Here is an 18365-nt window from a genome sequence, read left to right as displayed (position 1 = left end):
GGCTTGCTTTCTATAAAAGAGAAACTCCTTTGCAAACTGTGTTCCCATTTGTGATAATCATATTCATGGAAATGAGAAAACAACATTTCGTTTTCCTTCTTCACTTTAACTTTCTGTGGTAATAACAGCAAATTGAACTTTGCTGTGAAAGGTTGTTTTCTTGAATCCAAATAGGATAACACTTTGATTTTCATCACAGCATCTTCATTCATGTGTTTTAAGAAAGATACTGTCTAATAAATTAAAAATTTCTTATCCCTAGGGAATCATAAGTAAATTAATATGTTCCCTGTCTGTTTACAAGCTTTCTTGTTATCTCAGATTTGCATGTGAGTGTACAATGCTGCAGCAGCTGATGTTTTCTGGATGGGACTGTGACAATATTTGAGGGCATTTTTATCATCACTGTCATTGCACCTACACCAGACTGAATGATTGGCAATAAAGAATAATCAATTAAGATAACCAGCCCCAAAGTTCTGACTTCACAAGCGCTATCTGTCTGCCATGGACAAAATACTGGACAAACTCATAACTTCTTTCCTATTTTATACACATATTGTGTTGTCCTGTGTTGTGTTTGTGTGATTTAATGTCTAATTAAGCCAGGCTTCATAGAGTGTATCTAACTAGACATCTATGCATTATAATGATCAGTGAAACATTAAGTTCCTAAATGCAATTCTAAGTCACATTTCTAGAGACATTAACATAGTTTTGTAACATAGGCACCATCTGCCCATCACGCCTTATAGGCATTGTCTCTTCTCGATGACTATCCCAGGAGGAAAAGTCCCAACCTGACTTTGACATTACTGAGTGTTAATTCTGGAAACCTTGTCTGCAGGTGGGCGTTGGGAAAAAGGCGGAAGCTGTAGCAACAGTGGTTGCTGCAGTCGACCAGGCCCGAGTTCGAGAGCCCAGAGAACCCAGGCATGTTGAAGAATCATACGCTCAGCAGACCACTTTGGAGTATGGATATAAGGAGCACATTTCCGCCACAAAGGTAGCTGAGCAGCCCCCACGTCCAGCCTCAGAGCCCCAAGTTGTCCCTAAAGCAGTCAAACCTGGAGTGATCCACGCTCCTTCTGAGACTCATATCGCAACTACTGATCAAATGGGAATGCACATATCATCACAGGTGAGTTTGGGCCCACTGCCTGTTTCTGGGAAGGCACGCATAACTGCTGTGGTCATCTGGTGAGCAAGGGCTTCACTGAGTTCCATTTCCATGCAGATCAAGAAAACTACAGATCTAACAAGCGAAAGATTAGTCCATGTGGATAAACGCCCCCGCACAGCGAGCCCGCACTTTACTGTTTCAAAAATTTCTGTTCCTAAGACAGAACATGGATATGAGGTAAGAAGTTAAAGAGCATGACAAAGAAATGTTAGGCTTAAAGGAAGACAGTAGGTTGTGTGATATGGAGTATCTTTGGTGAAGGCAGTACAGGCTTGTTTTTGGTGATGTCTGTTTACCCTCATGTAGACTCAGAAACCCCTAAGGTTGGATTACTGGAACTCGGCCAGCAGAGAGAGCCTAGACTCTCAGATAGTTTCCTGACACCTCTGAGAAGACACAAATCCATACCGGCTTCTCTCTGTTTCACATTCTGTAGAAGGTTCAGTTCAGTTTTCCTTATGCTGTGAGATATTTCAGAATGACATAAATGAGAATGGATACCAATACCAAAGACAGACACTGAGAAGTCATGTGTTTATATACTCAGGATAACAAGATGGAGACGTGTTACCGTGTGGTGGTTGGGCTGGACTGTGGGGTCACACAGGCCTGGATTAGCACCCTAACTCTGCCCCTTATTAGCTCTGTCATCAGGAACACGTTAGTACAAGTGAAAACCTTAGTAAGTTGACAAGATCTAATAATCCTCAATATTAGTCACAGCTGTTCTTACTTTGAGGTTTTTCCCAGGTGGCGCTAGGGGTAAAGAAGCCACCTGCCAATGCAGGAGACATAAGAGACAAGGATTCAGTCCCTGGGTTGGGAAGATCCTCTGGAGGAGGGCATGGCAACCCACTCCAGTATTCTGGCCTGGTGAATCCCATGGACAGAGGAATCTGGTGGGCTAGAGTCCATAGAGTCACAAAGAATCAAACATGACTGAAGTGACTTAGCAGGCACACATTCTTATGTTACACACCCGAGTCGTAGAATCCAAACTGCATGCTTCAGAGAATTATAAGGTATATTTAATACCTGCATTTGGGATAATCTCAAATACCCAGACAGCAACAGAGTAAAAAGAGTAAGGAAACTGTTAAAATATTCTTCTAAGCTTTTTCACTTTCACCTCTCACACAGATTTGTGGCCGAAGCCTAAATGTTCTATTTTAAAGTAGTTCTTAGGAATTAACCAAGTAGTTAAAATTTTTATTATTTTTGAATTTCCCACTCTTGTATTTTCAAACACAGCTTCCTTGGCATGATTTAATTGAAAATTCATGACCAAGTTTTAGAAGACCTTCATTCCCTTTATGATAAGAGCCTAAAATAAGAAGTTCTAAATACAACTCTATTAGGAAGACTTTCAAATTTATTTTAGAAGCTGGCAGGAATGACAGTGAGCTTTATAACTAGCTTATCTCTAACTTTTCATTAACTATAAAAGTGATAATGAGAACATTAAAAAGGGGACCACATAGAAATTTGACTCAGACTTACCACAAGAGCGGTAGTGGCGAAGGACTTCTGGGAGGCAACTGGGATGGCAGTTAAGTGACTATTTTCTGACTCTGTTTCTATTTAGGCATCAATAGCCGGTAGTGCTATTGCCACACTACAAAAAGAGTTGTCAGCCACACCTTCTGCTCAGAAGGTCACCAAATCTGTGAAGGCACCCACCGTGAAGCCTGCTGAGGCTAGAGTGAGAGCGGAGCCCACTCCTTCACCCCAGTTCCCCTTTGCGGAAACACCAGAGACTTTTAAGAGTCAAGCTGACATTGAGGTGAAGAAGGAGGTTGGGGTGAGCATCACTGGTGTTGCAGTCCGTGAAGAGCGCTTCGAAGCACTGCGTGAGCGTGAAACCAAGGTTGGTGGTCACTGGAGCCCCTGCTGTCACTTAATCCATTCCCGGGGAGCAGGACCAGGCTCTAGGCCAATCTGTGCTACAGAAGAGGTCAGCCAGATGCCCTGCCTTTCTCCATTGCTCAGACTTCATTTTATCGAGCATGGTGTGGGTCAGAACTCTTCTAGAATTATTTTTATAATTTTGCATGTGCTAAGAGTTTGAGACTTCCCCTAATTTCCTGAGCATTTTGTAACATCCTTTGTCAAAATTGTAGGTAACAGAAACAGCAAGAGTACCTGCACCTGTTGAAATCCCTGTTACTCCACCAACTTTAGTCTCGGTGAGTAAAGTTGATAGTGTTGGATCACATGCATATCTAGTCAAATAATGTTCATATATGCAAAGATCAGCTTCTCAAACTTGAAAATTCCATGAGTGTGTCTGCAAGTATGTAAGACCATATACTATTAGGCAAGGAGAGGGGGAATTCTGTGTGACAGCCTCAGTCACATAGCCAGCAGATTCGATGAGTTTCTGTTATGTGTAAGGCATGATTGCAAGACTAGTCTAGCCCTCTTTGAAATCTGTCTTACTATCTGAAAAAATGTACGTAAATAAGCATAATAAAATATAAAATGTGATAAGCACTTCAGTAGAGGGAGGGTGCAAAGGAAAGTTTGATTACTTCTAGTTGAGGATAACATAGAAAGCTTCGCTGAAGAGACAACATTCGCTGCTGAGACTTCAAGCTTTGTTAGGATTTGAATATGTGCAAACAATGGAGGGTACAGGGATGCCCTCTTATATGACATCAGTACAGTTCCACCTTATGAAGTTGGAAACACCTTACATTTATTTCAAATTGGGAGTATTCCAATTTCCAAAGGAGTTTCTTTACGGATAGTTCCACAGTCTTGATGTTAAGAAAGCATTTTATGACAGTTAGAATGTACAAGGTCAAACCTCCACGTTTGGTACAACATATAGAGATGATTCATGCATCTGCACACGTATCAATACTTCCTGTTTCTTCTTTCTTTAGGGCTTAAAGAACGTGACTGTTATTGAAGGTGAATCTGTCACCTTAGAGTGCCACATCTCTGGATACCCATCCCCCAAAGTGACATGGTACAGGGAAGACTACCAGATAGAAAGTTCCATTGATTTCCAGATAACCTTCCAGAGTGGAATTGCTCGCCTTCTGATTCGTGAAGCCTTTGCAGAAGACAGCGGGCGGTTCACTTGCACTGCTGTGAATGAGGCTGGGACCGTCAGCACATCCTGCTATCTAGCTGTGCAAGGTCAGTGGTCATACCCCTACGGACCTTCCACACACTCCTCACTGCCACCTGGCACTTCTTTCTACACACCTGGTAATAGAGCCCCCTTTTAGAATTGAGGGTCAACTTAACTGTCATGCTAAGGAGAGGTCAGTAGTGAAGCGAACTAAATACCTGACTTTAACCAAAGAACCGTCTGTCTTCTTCTAGTGTCAGAAGAATTTGAAAAGGAAACAACAGCTGTGGCTGAGAAAATTACCACAGAAGAGAAACGGTAACACCTTCTTTTGCTAATGATTTTTCATTGTAGCACAGTTTTGCTTGGTTAGTCCCTTTCGTATTGGCAAATGGCAGTCCGGAAGCTCACATGAAGGGCATTCTCTTTCCAGCTTCGTCGAATCAAGAGATGTGGTAATGACCGATACTAGCATCACAGAGGAACCAGCAGGGCCGGGAGAACCTGCCGCTCCTTTCTTTATTACAAAACCAGTGGTTCAGAAACTGGTGGAAGGTGGGAGCATTGTATTTGAATGCCAGGTTGGGGGCAACCCGAAGCCCCATGTCTACTGGAAAAAGTCCGGTGTTCCTCTAACCTCAGGATACAGGTATTTTCATGGTTGAATGACAGAGTTTTCTGTGATTTGTCTGATGGGTCTATGACGCCAAGAGAGAATAGAATATACTTACCCCACCCTCAGAGGTAGGGTCTTTTGTTATAGAGCCTTCATGGTGTGCTTTGAGGAGTTTTCGTGTTTTTCACACAAAGTTTTATTGAGAAACAGAGTTATGTGACAAAAGTGGATGGGAGATATATATTTTATATTCTGGTTTGATTCACTTATAGTGCTGCTGAAATAGAGAAAATGATGTGGAATTTTTACACATACAGAACATATTTTTCTACCAAGGATCTGAAACAACATTCAATAAAAAGGCATAATAATTAAGTCACTAAAAGATAAAAGAAAAAGGGTAATTTTTGAAGAAAGCCAGTTATATGTGAAAAATCTATGCTAATAAATTTGCAGTTGAGTATAAAATTCAGCTTTAAATTTACTGCAACTTATTCTAAAAATGTATCCATCATATCTTAATAAGAAGAAATGTAGTGTACCAAAGACTTAATATCGAAATGTTTAAAGGAGTTTATTGTTTTCATTATTCATTTGATCTTCACATAAAACAGGGAACAAAATAATGAGCAAAGAGAAGTATCTTAGTATTTAAATGACCTCATCATTTGCGAACATAAACACTGAGGTCTCTTATTTCCCTAAGTAGTGTTATAGTCTATTATTTATTTTGAAGAATATATGACTATTATTTAAAATGAAAAATTTAACTCGTTTGGCCTTCATTACTCATGTCCATGCATTTCCCTCAATTTTTAGCAATCTTATATTCTATGGTAGAGCTTAGTCCCATGTTTAGGATCATTGAATTTTATACCACAGATCCACATAACGCTTATTTTACTCACATAAGGGTTATTTATGAACTCTTTCATTTGTTCATTTCCATTAAGATACAAAGTGAGTTACAACAAACAAACTGGCGAGTGCAGACTGGTGATTTCGATGACTTTTGCTGATGATGCTGGAGAATACACTATTGTTATTCGTAACAAGCATGGAGAAACGTCTGCATCTGCCTCCTTGCTTGAAGAAGGTGAGTGCAGCACTAAGTAGTTCCATGTGCATGATAAGAATGGAAATGCAGGGAGGAAGCAGGGCTGGGTGACTGTCAGCAGTCCTGCTGCAGCATTCGGCTTTGATACTGGCTCTGTCCACATCTGCCCTCCTCTTGGCCTCAGCTGTATAGGAAATGTTTTAGACCACATGGCCTCAAAAACTGTACCAGTACTAAACTTCACAGGTTCTGACAATAGTTTATTTTTGGTGCATTCATTTCTAAGTATATAATGACTTTGAAAATGCAGGAGGAACTTTGCAAGCAGTTCCGTGGTTAACACTCTGCCTTCCAATGCAGGGGGTCCGGGTTCAATCCCTGGTCAGGGAACTAAGATCCCACATGCCATGTGGTTTGGCCAAAACAATTACATTAAATTAAAAAATGAAAATGTAAGGATTCTAAATCCCATGGCCCTCTAGATCCAGACTGATATTAGTGAGTGCAGTGAAGACAGTGGAGAAATTGAAGAGTATATGCCCTGCCCCAAGGGGTCAATAGCTCCCCACCTCCAGTATGTTGTTGCCAGGCACACACGTCCCAGGCTCAGTGTTGCTAGAGCTTCCAATTTTTTTTTTTAAGCTAGAAATCAGGATTTTCAATATTCATAAGTAATTTGAAAAAAAAGTGAAATAGCATTTAAATTAAACAAAACGTACCTGTGGGTCCCTATTACCTTTGCCAAGATGTTCACATTTATAGTGGACCATCCTATGTTCTGTACAAAACCCTTAGGATTAGGATGCTGTCCCCATTTTGCAGATGAAGCACTCAAGACCAAGGAGGATAAATGAATTGCCAGAAGTCACATGACAAATTAGGAAGACCTCTAGGGTTGATCCCAGAGGACTGACTGCTAATGTAAAATTTTTTCTATAATAGTAGTGGCTGCTCTGACTTATTAATGTAAGTTTGGGTTTGAAATTCAATCTACTTAGTCTATCCTGAGCACTTTTCATAAAATTTGGAAAATCTGGCTTTTGTTTATCAACTTTCCATAGGGTAGGACTTGCTTGAATGAACAGTGGCATAAAGGCTTTTTCATAAGAACATGAAAAATTCACGCATATTCTTAACCCCTAGCTGATTATGAATCACTGATGAAATCCCAGCAAGAAATGCTTTACCAAACACAAGTGACTGCATTTGTGCAAGAACCTAAAGTTGGAGAAATAGCGCCTGGATATGTATACTCTGAGTATGAAAAAGAGTATGAAAAAGAACAAGCCTTAATTAGGAAGAAAATGGCCAAAGATACTGTAATGGTCAGAACTTTTGTGGAAGACCAGGTAGGTATGACAATAATGACCAAGTAAATCACTTCACACATTATTCTTTCCTCTTGCGGTGCCCCGGTTTTTGTTTGATATTTTCATTTTTGAGTGATGGGCCAGGGTTATATTACTATAAGCAGATGCAGGTGCACTGCCGATGAGCTTCCTTAATCTTCATAATATTAATATGTTGCACACATGACTTTGGAAATAAAGATTACATGTAAGTAGGAAAAACAATTACTAAAACAACAAAGCTCATTACTGCCGACATTTTTTCATCAGTAGGATAGACATCACACGTATAACCCATACTCTGAGAATACCATTGTTCAAGACACCACAGCATGAACTTCCAAAGATGACTGGGAGGCAGATTAAAAAATAATGACTCATCTAAGTCTCACTGAAAAACAGATAAAAAAGCAAAATTAAATGCTTCTAGATGTATCTTCCTGTTAAAAATTTTAATCAAACCTTATTTCTGAAAACAAATACTCTTAAAGAATTTCTGTCAGTCAGCAGTTATCTTTTTAACAGACTGTCATCTTTTTTACTACATAGGAATTCCACATTTCTTCCTTTGAAGAGAGACTTATTAAAGAAATTGAATACAGAATAATAAAGACTACATTAGAAGAACTTCTTGAAGAAGATGGAGAAGAAAAGATGGCAGTTGACATTTCTGAATCTGAAGCTATTGAAGCAGGATTTGATTTAAGAGTCAAGAATTATAGAATTCTTGAAGGGATGGGTGTTACATTTCATTGCAAGATGTCTGGGTATCCATTACCCAAGGTAAAATATAAGCATTGATCATACCTCCATGCTACAGTAAAGACACGCATAGGTTATAGTGTAACTCCTTTATGTAAATCTTACTTACATGTGCATGATATTATTCGCAGATTGCATGGTATAAAGATGGCAAGCGCATCAAACATGGAGAGAGATACCATATGGACTTTCTACAAGATGGCAGAGCTAGTCTGCGAATACCTGTTGTTCTTCCGGAAGATGAAGGCATCTATACTGCGTTTGCCAGCAATATGAAAGGAAATGCGATTTGCTCAGGGAAATTGTATGTGGAGCCCGCGGCACCTCTCAGTGCTCCGACTTACATACCCACGCCAGAACCAGTGAGCAGAATCAGGTGAGAATCATACTAGTTCAGGTTGATCAGTATTTAAATCGTTTAAAACACCAAATATCTCAGTAGCAAATTGCTGTCATGTAGTGGGGGGTATGAAGGCTAAAATAACCCAGAAGTCTACCATTCTCCGTACTGGCAATTACCCAATTTTTATTTCTTACCCCTGTGTAGAATGAGCAAAGCATCTTTCATCATGTATCATAATATCTGTTTTGCCAGTGCCATAGCTAATATAGTGAAAGCCATAAAGAGTTGTTTAATGTCTGATTTTACGTGTATTATCTCTAGTTTATGAGGAAGGCATGGCAACCTGTCCATGGGGTTGCACAGAGTCGGACTCGACTGAAGCGACTTAGCGTGCAAGCATGCACTCATGGCAGTCCACTCCAGTGTTCTTGCCTGGAGAGTCCCAGGGACAGAGGAGCCTGGTGGGCTACAGTCCATAGGGCTGCACAGAGTTGGACACGACTGAAGCAACTGAACACAAGCACACATCAGTAATTTAAACAACAACCGTGCAATGGAGGGATTATTGTTGCTATTTTGGGAGTGAGAACACTAAGTTTCCCAGACCCTGTGAAAATTGCCTGAGTTCCCCCAGCCTGTGTGGTGGTGTCAGCACTTGAAATCCAATCCAAGCTAATCTGGCTACAATGTATAGGTAGAGTTTGGGACTTTTTTTCAAATACCTTTCATTTGTTTTTTCTCTTCTGGGAATTGTAAGTTATTTTTCTTTTTCCATATTTATGTTGGTGGTATTTAACCAACCAAGATTCATGGAAATATTTTGGTAGTTGAATCAAAAAGGTTCAGTAACTCATTAAACCCAGTTGGTGAGGGAGGGACAGTATTAAGGACCAGTCTAAGATTTTGAGGATGGGTTCCTGGCTGTGTTGAGTAATTCCTGACTGGGATTGGTGGTATATGAACAATATAGTTTTGGGAGCAATAATAATGTATTCTGTTTTGGATCCCAATGAGTTTGAGGTACCTTTTAATACACAAAATAAATTCTAAAATAATGTTAAGAAAGAGATTTATTGTGGTGAGTTTTCTCTATGCCTCATGAAAATATTCTTTTTTGCATTTTGTTTTTCAGATCCATCTCTCCACGTTCAGTGAGCAGATCTCCAATACGCATGTCCCCTGCTAGGATGTCCCCTGCACGGATGTCCCCTGGACGCAGGCTGGAGGAAACAGATGAGTCACAACTCGAGAGACTGTATAAGCCAGTCTTTGTGTTGAAACCTACTTCTTTCAAGTGTGTAGAAGGACAGACTGCCAGATTTGACTTAAAGGTTGTGGGTCGACCCATGCCTGAGACCTTCTGGTTTCATGACGGTAAGTGTAAGTTTTCGCTAATAAATTATTAAACACAAAAATAAACTTATCTGTGTGTCTAACCACTTTTAAAAACAACTATTTTAACGTGATTCCTTTTTTGCTTATTTTTCTGATAGGCCAGCAAATTGTCAATGACTATACCCATAAAGTAGTCGTTAAAGAAGATGGGACCCAATCACTGCTTATTGTTCCTGCAACACCCAGTGATTCTGGGGAATGGACGGTGGTTGCCCAAAACAGGGCAGGGAAATCTTCAATTTCAGTGATTTTAACTGTGGAAGGTATTTGCTCCGAAGACTCAAAATAAATAACCTTATCACTTGGGTTTTACACAAGTAGTTCAGCCCTACTCACTCAGAATCACAACCTTTCTCTTTCAGCTGTGGAACATCAGGTAAAACCAGTGTTTGTGGAAAAACTGAGGAATCTCAACATAAAGGAAGGTTCCCGACTTGAAATGAAAGTCAGAGCTACGGGCAACCCCAACCCTGACATCGTATGGTTGAAAAACAGTGAAATCATTGTACCTCATAAATATCCCAAAATCAGGTAAGTTGGCTTGAAAAATAATTAAACTCATTACACAAATCCAATACTCGAGGAAGTAACAACTACTTTTGTATTGATGATTTATTTTCTACTTTTTATAGAATTGAAGGAACCAAGGGAGAAGCTGCCCTTAAAATTGATTCCACTGTCAGCCAAGACTCTGCCTGGTACACGGCAACTGCTATTAATAAGGCTGGCCGAGACACTACACGATGCAAAGTCAATGTTGAAGTTGAGTTTGCAGAGCCTGAGCCAGAGAGAAGATTAATCATCCCACGAGGGACGTATAGAGCAAAGGAGATTGCAGCCCCAGAACTGGAGCCTCTCCATTTGCGATATGGCCAAGAGCAGTGGGAAGAGGGTGACCTCTATGACAAAGAAAAGCAACAGAAACCATTTTTCAAGAAAAAACTCACTTCCTTAAGACTCAAGCGCTTTGGGCCTGCCCACTTTGAATGCAGGCTAACACCAATCGGCGACCCAACGATGGTGGTAGAATGGCTCCACGATGGAAAGCCACTGGAAGCAGCCAACAGGCTCCGCATGATCAATGAATTTGGGTATTGTAGCCTTGACTACGCAGTGGCGTATTCCAGAGACAGTGGTGTCATTACGTGCAGAGCTACTAACAAATATGGAACAGATCACACATCTGCTACCCTTATTGTCAAAGATGAGAAGAGTCTTGTGGAGGAATCTCAATTGCCCGAGGGGAGGAAAGGCTTACAGAGAATTGAAGAATTAGAGCGAATGGCTCATGAAGGTGCCCTTACTGGTGTGACAACCGATCAAAAAGAGAAGCAAAAGCCAGACATTGTCTTGTTCCCAGAGCCAGTAAGAGTACTGGAAGGGGAGACCGCCAGATTCCGTTGCCGGGTAACAGGCTACCCTCAGCCCAAAGTCAACTGGTACCTTAATGGGCAGCTCATCCGCAAAAGCAAACGGTTCAGAGTCCGCTATGATGGCATTCATTATCTGGACATCGTGGACTGCAAGTCTTATGATACAGGTGAAGTCAAGGTCACCGCAGAAAACCCTGAAGGTGTGATAGAGCATAAAGTAAAGCTTGAGATCCAACAGAGGGAAGATTTTAGGTCTGTCCTTAGGCGAGCCCCTGAGCCAAAGCCCGAGTTTCACGTCCATGAACCTGGAAAACTTCAGTTTGAAGTACAAAAAGTAGACAGACCTGTTGACACCACTGAAACCAAGGAAATTGTGAGGCTGAAAAGGGCTGAAAGAATCACCCATGAAAAAGTGTCTGAAGAGTCAGAAGAGCTGCGTAGCAAGTTCAAGCGCAGGACTGAGGAAGGCTATTATGAAGCCATTACAGCTGTGGAGCTCAAGTCTCGTAAGAAGGATGAATCCTATGAAGAGCTTCTAAGGAAGACAAAAGAAGAACTTCTCCACTGGACCAAGGAGCTAACCGAAGAGGAGAAGAAAGCCCTTGCTGAAGAAGGCAAAATCACTATTCCAACTTTTAAACCTGACAAAATTGAATTAAGTCCTAGTATGGAGGCCCCCAAAATATTCGAAAGAATCCAAAGCCAAACAGTGGGCCAGGGCTCTGACGCACACTTCCGGGTCAGAGTGGTGGGAAAACCTGATCCTGAATGTGAGTGGTACAAAAACGGTGTGAAGATTGAGCGCTCTGACCGAATCTACTGGTATTGGCCCGAAGACAATGTTTGTGAGCTGGTCATAAGAGATGTGACTGCTGAGGACTCTGCCAGCATCATGGTGAAAGCCATCAATATTGCTGGGGAAACCTCAAGCCACGCATTCTTACTCGTCCAGGGTAATTTGAATTTCTTTCATTTGATGGATCTATTTTTATTTATCTGTGAATATCCAATAGTGTATTGTCTTAATTTTCTTTTCCATTACCCAAATTGTGTATTCAATTTAATGTGCTTTATCCCCCCCTTTTTCTCTTGTAGCCAAGCAATTGATCACTTTTACACAGGAATTACAAGATGTTGTTGCTAAGGAAAAAGACACCATGGCAACCTTTGAATGTGAAACCTCAGAGCCATTTGTCAAAGTGAAATGGTATAAAGATGGTGTGGAGATTCACACAGGAGATAAATATAGGATGCACTCTGACAGGAAAGTTCACTTCCTCTCCGTGCTAATGATCGACACATCTGATGCTGAAGACTATAGTTGTGTACTTGTCGAAGATGAAAACGTGAAAACAACAGCTAAACTTATTGTCGAAGGTAGTAAATAATGCTTTTGTTGTTTACTCAAGTTTTAGAGTTACTTTTATTATGTGATAAAATTAGCTATGCAATTGTCACCCCCTAAAAATGATTCAGTTCAGTTCAGTTCAGTCACTTAGTCATGTCCAACTCTTTGCAACACCATGAACCGCAGCAAGCCAAGCCTCCCTGTCCATCACCAACTCCTGGAGTTTACCCAAACTCATGTCCATTGAGTTGGTGATGCCATCCAACCATCTCATCCTTTGCCATCCCCTTCTCCTCCTGCCCTCAATTTTTCCCAGCATCAGGGTCTTTTCCAGTGAGTTGGCTCTTCACATGAGGTGGCCAAAGTATTGGAGATTCAGCTTCAACCTCAGTCCTTCCAATGAACACCCAGGACTGATCTCCTTTAGGATGGACTGGTTGGATCTCCTTGCAGTCCAAGGGACCCTCAAGAGTCTTCTCCAACACCACAGTTCAAAAGCATCAATTCTTTGGCACTCAGCTTTTCTTTCCAACTCTCACATCCATACATGACCACTGGAAAAACCATAGCCTTGACTAGACAGACCTTTGTTGGCAAAGTAATGTCTCTGCTTTTTAATATGGTGTCTAGGTTGGTCATAACCTTCCTTCCAAGGAGTAAGCGTCTTTTAATTTCATGGCTGCAGTCACCATCTGCAGTGATTTTAGAGCCAAAAAAATAAAGTCTGCCATTGTTTCCACTGTTTCCCCATCTATTTCCCATGAAGTGATGGGACCGGATGCCATGATCTTAGTTTTCTGAATGATGAGCTTTAAGCCAGCTTTTTCACTCTCCTCTTTCACTTTCATCAAGAGGCTCTTTAGTTCTTCTTCACTTTCTGCCATAAGGGTGGTTTCATCTGCATTACCTATGAATTAAATATAAGCTTCATACCAAGAATCATGACTGTATAATACTAGTTAAGAATGTTGACAATTGGGATATTTTTAAAGTGAGGTTATTTTGATGTCTTGTTTTAAAAATTTTTTTGAATTATAATTCCTTGCTTTATTAAAAATAATTTAAAACTTAAATCCTTTTATTGACAATTTATTTCTCAATCCAGAAGTTAGATATTAAGAATATGCCTGATGGGGGACACAAGAGATTTACAGATAATTTAATTTTTCATCTAAGTCTAGATACGTAACTCTCCAGAGAAATTAACTTCTCCTTATCTCATAATTCAGGTGCAGTTGTTGAGTTCGTGAAAGAACTTCAGGACATAGAGGTTCCAGAATCATTTTCAGGGGAGTTAGAATGCATTATAACCCCAGAAAATATAGAAGGCAAATGGTATCATAAGGGTGTGGAGCTTAAATCCAATGGCAAGTACACAATTACATCTCGCCGTGGACGTCAGAACCTCACAGTCAAGGATGTGACGAAAGAGGACCAGGGAGAATACAGCTTTGTTGTCGATGGGAAAAAGACAACCTGTAAACTAAAGATGAAACGTAAGCCACCTCCTTCTTTTCAGCCTGTAGCAAGCATCATTATGGTTTATTGATAATAAATCATACCATTCTTTTCTCCCCCCATATTTTCACAGCTCGCCCCATCGCCATCCTACAAGGACTCAGTGATCAAAAAGTCTGCGAGGGTGACATTGTTCAGCTTGAAGTTAAAGTCTCCTTAGAGAATGTGGAAGGTGTCTGGATGAAAGATGGCGAAGAAGTGCAGCCGGGTGACAGGGTTCACATTGTGATAGACAAGCAGTCCCACATGCTGCTTATTGAAGACATGACTAAGGAGGACGCTGGCCATTACTCCTTCACCATTCCTTCCCTTGGACTGTCAACCCATGGGCGCGTCTCTGTCTACAGTGAGTGCAACTTACATGGTCTTATATCTGTGCTGTCAAGCGAGCACGTATTTCCGACAAAAATTTGTATTCACAAATCTTTCGTGTGTGTGATTTTGCAGGTGTTGATGTGATAACACCTTTAAAAGATGTTAATGTGCTTGAGGGCACCAAGGCTGTGCTCGAATGTAAAGTCTCAGTCCCTGATGTGACTTCTGTTAAATGGTACTTAAATGATGAACAAATCAAGCCTGATGATCGCGTGCATGCCATTGTCAAAGGCACGAAGCAGCGACTTGTGATTAACCGGACCCACGCTTCAGATGAAGGACCTTACAAGCTGGTGGTTGGCAGAGTTGAAACCAGCTGTGATCTCTCTGTAGAAAGTAAGAATTCTTCCATCTCACTTAATATTGTCTTAAGCATTCTATTTTCCCAGTGTAATAGTAACCAAGTGACGATTATATTTTTCCCCCAGAAATTAAAATTATCAGAGGTCTTCGTGACCTTACCTGTACAGAGACCCAAAATGTGGTCTTGGAAGTTGAACTGTCCCACTCAGGAATTGATGTCTTGTGGAATTTTAAGGACAAGGAAATCAAACCCAGTTCTAAATATAAAATTGAAGCTCATGGGAAAATATATAAGTTGACAGTTCTAAACATGATGAAAGATGATGAAGGAGAATATACATTTTATGCTGGAGAAAATAGGACATCTGGAAAACTTACCGTGGCAGGTTAGTACAATTATAAATTATAAGTTCTTAAATGGAGCAGTTGTTTTAACTTAAGAAACCATTACCCGTTTCCTTCCTTATTCCCCGCAGTTTCCTGCTTTTGTTGTTGTCAACCAGTAATACCTTCAACACCGCTCTCATCAGCCTAAATTCGAAATATTCTTCCAGGAAGTCATAACTCAAATGCCGTCTCCTCTGCACAACCTTCCTTGATCTTCTCATTTGTAGATCTTACTCCTCCAACCACAGTATCGCTCTCTGTGTGTTTCTTTCATGACCCATACTCATCTACTTGCTTTATTCTCCATTTCTTCTTCCCACACTTGGGCAGATACCTCCAAAGTCTGGAGTTGCTTCTTCCTCATCTTCATATAATCCAATACGTTGTACATGATAGATTGATAAATGTTTGTTGGATCAAGTTTGATTGATCAAACTTTCCTACTGTAAAGATGTATTCATTTTTTATGCCCTGTTTCATTCATTTTTGTTCCCTTTACACTATTACTGGGCCCAATGAATATTTTAAAAATATACCTCATTGGGTGTGTCTATATGTCTTTTTCCTTAACATGAAGTAAACCATTCTCAGCAGAAGTCACTAGCTTTAAAATAAGGAATCAAAAGTCTAAACCAATTGTCAAGAAACAACTAGAAGTCATCATTAATTTGGTGCATTACAATTTAGGTTTTGAGGAGGTGGAATATGACATTGAGATTAAATTATACAGTCCGTGGCATCTGGTGTATAAGCAAGTCAAATGGGAATGGTGTGTCTTCTTTGGTATAAAAATTTTATGGCTTATACTTTATCACATTATATGATTTCCTCAGAGATTTGACCATGAAAACTTCCAAAAACAAAATTTCAGATTCTGTACTTGATACATGTTTTTAAATGTGTGAAAACAAGAAAAAACTCTGAGCCTGTATGTGATCTTACCCAACATTTTTAAAGTAACTGCCACAGGCCAAATGCTGCTAGGAACTCAGGATACAGAAATTAATAAGGCATGCTATTTCTTTTGAGGAATTCACAATTCAGAGAGGGACAGATACATTAGCAACTAACTTGCTGAAGGAGTAATTATTTCTGCCAGTAGCTGATGGCATTGGAGGCAATGGAGCTTCGTGGAAGAGGTAACAGTGACTTTCAGTATATGGGAATCCCCAATCTTTTACAGACGTTGATGACTATAGTTTTGTTGAGCAGATTTTTTTCCCAGTCAAATATTAGACATGTTTTAAGGAAATCATCCTTAGAAGACTAAACAGAATGCTTTTGAAGAATAAACTGAGTTACAGGCCATCCATGAAGTGTGCCTCACATTGGAGTTCTCAGAATTCTGTATAAGTTAACAGTTGCTTTTCCGTTTGCAAACCCTTCCTGATTCTAGTAGTTTCCCTGGGTACATACTTAGAATACATACTTACTTAGAATGAGAGGTTTCTATGATATCTTCTCAGTGTGGGTAAAAATAATTTTATTAGAAATTTTCATGATGTGCAAAATTATGTTTTAAAACTTGTTATTTAGTTGTGCAAAGATCTCTTTATTGTTAAAATATTTTTTAAAGACTCACACTTGTATTTCTCTTGTTCCAAAGGGGGCGCCATCTCTAAGCCACTCACAGATCAGACTGTAGCTGAGTCCCAGGAAGCTGTGTTTGAGTGTGAAGTTGCCAACCCAGATTCTGAAGGCGAATGGTTGAAGGATGGCAAACACCTACCGCTGAGTAAAACCATCAGAAGTGAATCTGATGGCCGCAAAAGGAGACTTATCATTGCTGCCACCAAACTAGATGACATTGGAGAATACACCTACAAGGTGGCCACTTCCAAAACATCTGCCAAACTCAAAGTTGAAGGTCAGTGATATAACAACAGAGTGACCCATTTCAAATCATGTTGGGTTTTTGACAGTTATCTAAAAGTCAAACAGTTTAATCATTTTGGATGCCATAAATCCTCATTTTGTAAAATCATTATAAACTCTTGAACTTTCTGAGCCATATACCACAGGTGCAAAATTGCTTCTGAGTTTATGTGAAGAAGCCATGTCTTAGGTTCCAACTCTATGAAACAGCAAATTAGATGCTCTTATTCTCTAGTCTTCTTTCATCCTCCTCCAATCCATTGACTAAGCTATTGGTATACAGCTAAGTGAAGTTGCTCAGTCGTGTCCTACTTTTTGTGACCCCATGGACTGTAGCCTACCAGGCTTCTCTGTCCATGGGATTTTCCAGGCAGGAATATCGGAGTGGGTTACCATTTCCTTCTTCAGGGGACATTCCCGACCCAGGGATTGAACCCACGTTTCCCACACTGCAGGCAGACTCTTTACCATCAAGCCACCGGTAAAGCCCAGTATACAGCTAAACAAACTTCATCTCATTCAAGTATAGAAAAATCATTGTACAATGTACTTTTCAAACTGTACCCTAGGTTTTCCAGAGTAATAGCAAAGTGTCTTTTAAAAACTCTAGAGATGCTGCATAACTACAAAAATTGTTGATAACCATTTATTTGCAAGATGGCCAGGTAACAATCTTATTCAGGAATTTTCTTACTTGATGGTATCATCTTTATTTCCTAAACCAATCATAAATTTGTCCTCAGCTGTCAAAATTAAGAAGACTCTGAAGAACCTCACGGTGACAGAGACACAGGATGCTGTTTTCACGGTGGAGCTCACACACCCTAACGTAAAAGGTGTCCAGTGGATCAGAAACGGAGTTGTGCTGGAATCCAATGACAAGTACACTGTCTCAGTCAAAGGAACAGTTTACTCTCTGAGAATTAAAAACTGTGCTGTGGCGGATGAATCTGTTTATGGCTTCAAGCTTGGAAAGCTGGGAGCCAGCGCCAGACTGCACGTTGAGAGTAAGTTGACTTATAAGCACTTGACAAGTCGCCACCTCATGGTTACCATGAAGTGAAGCGTATCTCTAAATGGCTTCATCTTTTCCCATCAGCCGTCAAGATCATTAAGAAGCCAAAGGATGTGACTGCCTTGGAAAATGCCACCGTTTCCTTTGAAGTTAGCGTTTCCCATGACACAGTGCCAGTAAAATGGTTCCACAAGAATGTGGAGATTAAGCCGAGTGACAAACACAGGCTGGTCTCAGAAAGGAAGGTCCACAAACTGATGCTGCAGCATATCTCCCCCTCGGATGCTGGGGAGTACACAGCTGTGGTGGGGCAACTGGAATGCAAAGCAAAGCTATTTGTGGAGAGTAAGTATGAGACAGCCCTGGCCGCATTGCTAGGTGGTC

General features: G+C 40.5%; 1 protein-coding gene across 50 annotated transcripts in view; it reads left to right on the top strand.

Annotated features, from left to right (window-relative positions):
* Nucleotides 1-18365, top strand: part of TTN (titin) — a 276437-nt gene that overhangs the window by 20790 nt on the left and 237282 nt on the right. For all 50 annotated transcript variants that reach the window (XM_086360782.1, XM_086360507.1, XM_086360734.1 and 47 more), the window contains 23 exons: nucleotides 848-1141; nucleotides 1238-1360; nucleotides 2769-3050; nucleotides 3304-3369; nucleotides 4072-4330; nucleotides 4520-4583; nucleotides 4699-4914; nucleotides 5835-5977; nucleotides 7082-7287; nucleotides 7837-8070; nucleotides 8181-8425; nucleotides 9525-9766; nucleotides 9886-10050; nucleotides 10150-10318; nucleotides 10420-12113; nucleotides 12256-12537; nucleotides 13738-14004; nucleotides 14100-14372; nucleotides 14474-14737; nucleotides 14830-15090; nucleotides 16698-16958; nucleotides 17710-17973; nucleotides 18066-18326. In XM_086360782.1, the coding sequence (XP_086216908.1) occupies nucleotides 848-1141; nucleotides 1238-1360; nucleotides 2769-3050; nucleotides 3304-3369; nucleotides 4072-4330; nucleotides 4520-4583; nucleotides 4699-4914; nucleotides 5835-5977; nucleotides 7082-7287; nucleotides 7837-8070; nucleotides 8181-8425; nucleotides 9525-9766; nucleotides 9886-10050; nucleotides 10150-10318; nucleotides 10420-12113; nucleotides 12256-12537; nucleotides 13738-14004; nucleotides 14100-14372; nucleotides 14474-14737; nucleotides 14830-15090; nucleotides 16698-16958; nucleotides 17710-17973; nucleotides 18066-18326 (6535 nt within the window). The remainder of the gene's footprint in view (nucleotides 1-847; nucleotides 1142-1237; nucleotides 1361-2768; nucleotides 3051-3303; nucleotides 3370-4071; nucleotides 4331-4519; nucleotides 4584-4698; nucleotides 4915-5834; nucleotides 5978-7081; nucleotides 7288-7836; nucleotides 8071-8180; nucleotides 8426-9524; nucleotides 9767-9885; nucleotides 10051-10149; nucleotides 10319-10419; nucleotides 12114-12255; nucleotides 12538-13737; nucleotides 14005-14099; nucleotides 14373-14473; nucleotides 14738-14829; nucleotides 15091-16697; nucleotides 16959-17709; nucleotides 17974-18065; nucleotides 18327-18365) is intronic.

This window comes from Bos grunniens, chromosome 2 (assembly GCF_055505025.1).
Source record: "Bos grunniens cultivar Pamir isolate PY7600 chromosome 2, Bosgru_T2T1.0, whole genome shotgun sequence".
Taxonomy (NCBI): Eukaryota; Metazoa; Chordata; class Mammalia; order Artiodactyla; family Bovidae; genus Bos; species Bos grunniens.
The sequence above is the reverse complement of the archived record's forward strand: the minus strand, read 5'-3'. Positions and strand labels throughout refer to the sequence as shown.